This window comes from Camellia sinensis, chromosome 11, assembly GCF_055761805.1.
Source record: "Camellia sinensis isolate YWXY chromosome 11, ASM5576180v1, whole genome shotgun sequence".
NCBI classification, from domain to species: Eukaryota; Viridiplantae; Streptophyta; class Magnoliopsida; order Ericales; family Theaceae; genus Camellia; species Camellia sinensis.
In genome coordinates, this window is record NC_138971.1 from 136906055 (window position 1) to 136912510 (window position 6456).

The window sequence follows — 6456 nt, forward strand, 5'->3', positions numbered from 1 at the left end:
TTTAAAAAAGAATAATAGTATAAAAAAAAAAAGGACTTGTTAAGCTTATTTGTATATTTATTTTTATGAAATATTATTTTTACAATATTTTATATAAAAAATTATCTTCAATTCGACAAATCATGTACCAAAACCAAGTTAAATTTTTTTATGCACACACATCGGTCCTCTAAACTTTGCAAGAGTAAATTATACCCGTAATTCTTATTTTATGTAGTTAGGGCATATTTGGTTAGCAAGATTAGAGTATGAGATTGAAATTATTAATTCGTAAGCCTAATAATCCTGTGTTTATTTTAAAATTTTGTTTCAGAATTATTAATCTAATATTATTAGTAACGGAGTAGGGTTAAGATTATATATTCTGAGTTAGGAAATAAAATAAAAAAACTCTTTTACTTACTAATTCAATACAAATCAAACAATGAATAAAGGGATAATTTATCTTACTAATCTAATTGATAGTAAATATTACACTAATTTAATGAAATTATTAATGCATTCACTATTAATCTTCTGATTCAAACATAGCTAGTATACTAGAGTATACTAGATTGTATAAATATTATACAAATGCAAGGTTGTTGATTGTGCATGACTGCACAAAACCATCATGAAATGGTTACTCAAACCATGGAAAGCATTTTGGTTTGCACAAAAAGACAGCAAGACAAATAGCCAAGGCCTCAGCCAGAGCGTGGCCGTTTAAAGGGCCAGTAAGCACAGCAATATTCCCATATCCCAGTATTTATGAGTTCGTTTGGCATGAAACTTTGAGTTGGATTACAATTATTTTAGCCATAAAAATATAAAACAAACTTTTTAACTTAATAAAATAAAATATCACATTTAAATCGTAATTATTTTATTTTCTTCTCTTATAAAAGTCAAAAAAAATCAAAAAAATCTCAAACAACTTTTTAATCCCAAATTAAAATATCCAAAAAACCAACTCACATCTCAAACGAAGGCTATATATACAAAATTAATTTTTCAAGAACCAAAATTGCAATCTAACAAGAAAATTCAGCTCAAAAAATTGAAAAACCAAAAAACTCATCTCAAACAACTTTTTAATCTCAGATTAAAATATCTAAAAAATCAACCCACATCCCAAACAAAAACTACATAATACAAGAACAATTTTCCAAGAACCAAAATTGCAATCTATCAAGAAAATTCAGCTAAAAAAATCGATATTTTTCAAAAGGTAAAATAATGATAAATGATAAAAAAAAAAAATTGCATTTGATATCATTGGAGGGTCAACCCTCAACTTCAGACATGTCCTTGTGGGTAACGAAATTATTAAAAAAGGAAGCTACTCTAAACTTAAATGAAAATTTTTCTATGAGAAACTACAACTTCAACATTGTATTCCTCTACAACACCCTCCCCCACCTAGCCCTCACTAAAAACCAAAATATAAAATAAAAATAAAAATTGTCATTTCCTATAATTTTTTGCTCCTAAAAGATGGAAATAAATAAATAAAAATAAGTGCATGAAATTAATAATACAATCAAGCCCAGATTGCAAGTAAAGACATCAATCCAGCCCCAAGGAAGAGTGCAAAATATGATACGACTTGCAGCCTCACATTGCAGCTCATCCTCTTGCTCAAGAAATCAGCTGCAATTAAGTCCACCAAAGCCATGTAGACTAGAATTCCGGCAGATATGGAATCCAATGTGCCTTCAATGATCAGAGCTCGGGGGCTATCAGGGTTATAAAATGATGAAATCCCGGTTCCAATCGCAATCCCCATCGGGGTTGTGAAGGCAAAGAAACAGGCCATTAGTGTTGTATGGAGGGTCCGAAACTGTGCTTGGGATATGCATCCTCCGAGCGCAAATCCTTCAAAGAACTGATGGAATGATAGTGCTGCTATCAGGGGTCTTATGGTACAAGGGCTTTGTGAAACTCCGAGTGAAAGCCCGATAATGATTGAATGTGATACAATCCCAAGTTCAAGAACCTGCAAAAAAGAAGAGGACAATGCTCAACACAAGTTTATAAAAGCCAGGTTTTCAATTGACTCCACAAAAAATTGATCCTAGATGTGTGGAAAAATTCAAATGAACATTGGTTGAGCAGCAATGAAGATCAATACTTAGAAAACACACCAGCACTATAACTGTGTCGAAGACAAATCACAAAACAACGTTGAATACAATAAAACAGATGTCAAGTGAGTTTATGAACCACCAATACCGGATGCCCCAAATAAAGAAAGCAAGAAAGATGAATTGAGTTTATTTGCATTGGACCAAGTCCCGTTTGACAAATGTCAAGTGATCGTCAACCGAGCATCTAACTACTACTATTTCTTGTCATTTATTTTTTCGGGCATTTCTTTTAACCAGCCATTGAGAGTGGAACTCATCCATCTAAGATAAAATTCAAACCAATTTCCACTCGAAGGTACTGAATAAAAAAATCCAGTCCCTTACAATGCAAATTGTAGGGTCTATATATACATACAAGTCATTGTTTCGATGAACTCAGAACATTTTTTTTTTTTTGACAGATAAGCAAACTTTATTAAAAAAGCATTAAGGCAACACAAAAAATACAAGGAAAACAGCAGCCCACGCTGGCCGCAAAAGCTAACTAATCAAATCCTCCACAAGATATACAAAAGTCAAAACATCAGGATCTACCGACCTAGTAACCCAACTATGCAACACCATAAGAAGCCTACTTTCCAACCAAAGAAGTGAGCGACACAAATCTTGAAAAATGCGTCGATTACACTCCAACCAAACCAACCATAACAAGCGATGGGAAGCAAGTAACTAAATGCAAGTCAATGTCAGCAAAAGCCTTGCAATGCCTATCGTAAAGTTGACACTTAAAAATGTCATGTCATAGGATAAATCACAAGGGGTAATTCTACCTGCACACAATTTTTCACAAAAGTTACACGGTCATGAACAAAATTGTTTGTGGAACTTGTGTAAATTTCTGTGAAGTATTTTGAGTGCATAGGCATTTTTGAATCACAATAGTCAAAACTGCAAAACCAAGCACCAAAATTTGTTGAATCAACATGAAGAGTGTCCCTATCAATTGCATTTAACTCTACACGTATATTACCTAAAGCCTACTTATAGGCAACTCACTAGGCGAGGTTTGAATCCTAGCTTGGAGCAGGCAACAAAATTCCGGATACCATCTACAACCACATGCCTCTCTGGCTATCTATTCTTATACTTCAAGGGTAAATGTAGCCAAAAACTTAGCTCAAATTGACAATTCTGAACGTTAATTGGTTGTGGTGTGTCTTGGCAAAATAACTATAGTTCTCTGCATGACACTTCCAAGAATCGAAAGAAAGAGTCGTAATTCTATTCACTTCATTTGAAACTAATAAACAACATTTTGCAAGTCTAAACTAAGAAAAGTCCAAATATAGATGCAAATAAACTAAGCTGAATATTTTTATGAAATTGCTACTTTTCGCTATCAAGGCACGAAAATGGCCCGTCTTTGTTTGGCACCTAGTTAATACAAACTTAGTGAAGGGGCAATATCAACTTTGGTCAAAGTGATTAAACTAATGTGATACCCACTAAGCAAGTTTGTCCTTCCTACTCAAAATTCGTATTAATTTAGTGAAAAAGACTCCATCAAGCATATAGTATATTAGTATTGACACATAATAGATTGAATGCAAAATTATTAGACCAAAATGCCACATCTCCACCAAGCATATACTATAGTAATATTATAAAGTGTTGACAATTCAGAGAGCAAATGTAAAATTACCTGCGAAACAACAACATGCCTCGCACCGCCCTCCTCGTCCCCATCTCCAAACCCGTGCGAGTGTGAGTGCACGTGTGAGTCGTGCGAATGCTCCCTCACATTCCCTTCACACGCATCCTGCCCATGTGGATGGTTGTGTCTATGGTGCGCTGCGTGCGCATGTATCCCCACAATGTGAATACCACCGCCTTCCTCTTCTCCAAACACCTTCCCATTCCTCTCCACATCCACAATCCCCGACTCGGCCTGGGCCGCTGAGTCGACCGAGTCAACCCGGGCAAGTTGACCTGCTTTCTGCTTCTCCTGTTTCCGCTCGTAGTACTGGGTTCCGACAAAGTCCACCAGCAAAGTCGCCAGTGCAGACATCATAGCAAAGAACCCGGAGAACGGGAACTTCAACCAGGGGTATATGGGGAGGCACGAGTCAGTGAGCGCTGCTGTGGCGTCCGGTAACATGTGGACGAAGCCGGTGGCGAGAATTACACCAGCGGCGAAGGCTTTCGCAGCGAAAAAAATGTTGGAGTCAGTGCGGAGAAAGCGGCGGTTCTTGCCCACCAAGGGTATGGTGACGCCGCCGACGCCGGCAGTGAGGATGGCGGCGATCGCCACCATTTTGAGGACAAAAGCAACGGACTCGTCCCGGCAGGTTTCTAAGGCGGCAGTGCCGCCATCGCCACCGCGGCAACCGGAGTTGGACATGGATTGGGAGAGATTCTGCAAAAAGGAGTCTTTTTTGGGCCCCCACAAAACAAGACAATCCCAAGTTTTAGAACCCATGAAAATTTTGGTGATTACTGCTCTGCATGTGTGCTGAGAAAATGTAGGAAAAGAAAATGGACGTTTTCTAGGAAAGTGACAAACTTTCTTGTGGAATAAACCCTAAATACAATTGGAAGTTAGTTTCCAAATCCCCTTGTTGGTTACCGAGAAAACGTAATCGGCAAAAGAAAATACATGCAGAGGGTAAAGCCTAAATTTCCTTAAACAGCCAATAACATTAAATCGATATGAATGTAAAACTCTCTCTCTAACCAATTTGGCTAAAAAGAAATGTTTGAAATTACTCGCAAACCTCATTTTAAAATGAGAGCTCATGTGATCTTTACTAGATTAAACAAAAAAATCGAATTCAGAGAACAACATTCCTCCCTAATTCAAACACAAATTGACTTCAGATTCTCCTCAAATTTTCTGGGAAATTCAAAAAAAGTGGGAAAATTTCGTCTTACCTGAGAAAATCAGAGCCTTCTCACCAATTTCGCCGAGACCCAGGAAAGGCAAGATATCCTAAACAAGACAAAACTCGTTAATCACAAAACACAACACACATATCTATATATATATATATAGAAAGAAGAGATGGTGATGAATGACGTAGTGGGTATCGAAAAGCAAACCTCAATCAATAACATGGTTGAGGAATTAAAAAGAAAACAAGATTTTGGGTTTTGCGGGGTTAATCAATTTGAGAGAGAACGCAACACGAATCTCTATATAGTGGTGTATAGACTCGGTTGGTTTGGGCGAGAGCGAGAGCGACACGATGAGATGGGTCGATTGGGGATGACGATGGTGATCGTAGAATGCCCAAAGAAATACGCCAAAGAAAGGGGTTTGATTCGAGCTGATGAAGAGAGAGAAAGGGAGGGAAAATGTCGACATATTTGATAACTTTGGAGTGGCATCGGTGGGTTAGATCGTTGAAACTCGAAACAGGTGATGACGTTTTGCAAAGAGGATGAGTGATATTGTGTCGACATTTTCTCTCTCTCTCTCTCTCTCTCTCTCTCTCTAGAATTGTTTATATACATTGTGGCTGTACTTTATTATTTATTGGGCTCAGCTTCCGGAGGTGAAGAGTTAGTTTTTAACTTTTTTTTATCTATTTTGAGTCATATTATTTTTTATATTTTTATTTATAAAAATATAAAATAAATTACAAAAATTAAAAAATTAATGTTTTACTAATTTTTCAAAATATTTCTAAGATTGGATTCCTCCAAGTTCAACTCATGAGTTTATTTTTAGGTTTTATTTTGATAATTTGAATTGTTTAATGTGTAAAACTCATCGAGTATTATCTCTATAAAAAATCAAATTTATTGGATATCGATAGGTATTTGATTGGATCAGAATTTTGTCAATAATTTATTTTTCATCGTTTATTTTTTTAATACAAATCTGATCCGATCAAATAGCTATCGACATTTGATCAACGTGATTTTTTACATGGATATAGTATTCGACGAGTTTTACAAATTAAACGATCTAAACTATCGAATCGCGGCTCAAAAATCGACCCATAAGTTAGACTAGACGGGTCCAGTTTTGATCTCAATATAAGACAAGTTAGACCATGTTTTAATTTTCAGATTTTTTTTAAATTTTTTTTTTATTTTTTATTTTTTGTATTTTTATTTTTATTTAATTTTTTTAATATTTTAAATAATTTTTTAATTTTTAAATATATCTAACATAAATACATTTAAGAAATATAATCTTTATAAAAAAAATATTTAAAAAATCTACTAAATACCAAAAATATAAAAATTCAATATATTTTTCTTAGTTTTGTGTATTTATTAATTTTTTAAAATATTTTTTCACAAATATTTTACTCTTTAGATATATCTAAATAAGGTGAATCCAAAAAATAAAAATAAAAAAATTGCTTAAAATTTAAAA

General features: G+C 34.8%; 1 protein-coding gene across 1 annotated transcript; it reads right to left on the reverse strand.

Moving 5' to 3' along the window:
• Positions 1-1232: 1232 nt before the first annotated feature.
• Positions 1233-5576, reverse strand: LOC114262244 (zinc transporter). Its single transcript, XM_028202600.2, has 4 exons — positions 5169-5576; positions 5001-5058; positions 3772-4499; positions 1233-1978 (listed from the first exon to the last, which is right to left on the reverse strand). The coding sequence occupies exons 1-4, from the start codon at positions 5181-5183 to the stop codon at positions 1523-1525; spliced, it is 1257 nt and encodes a 418-aa protein (XP_028058401.1). The 5' UTR covers positions 5184-5576; the 3' UTR covers positions 1233-1522.
• Between the last annotated feature and the right edge of the window lie 880 nt (positions 5577-6456).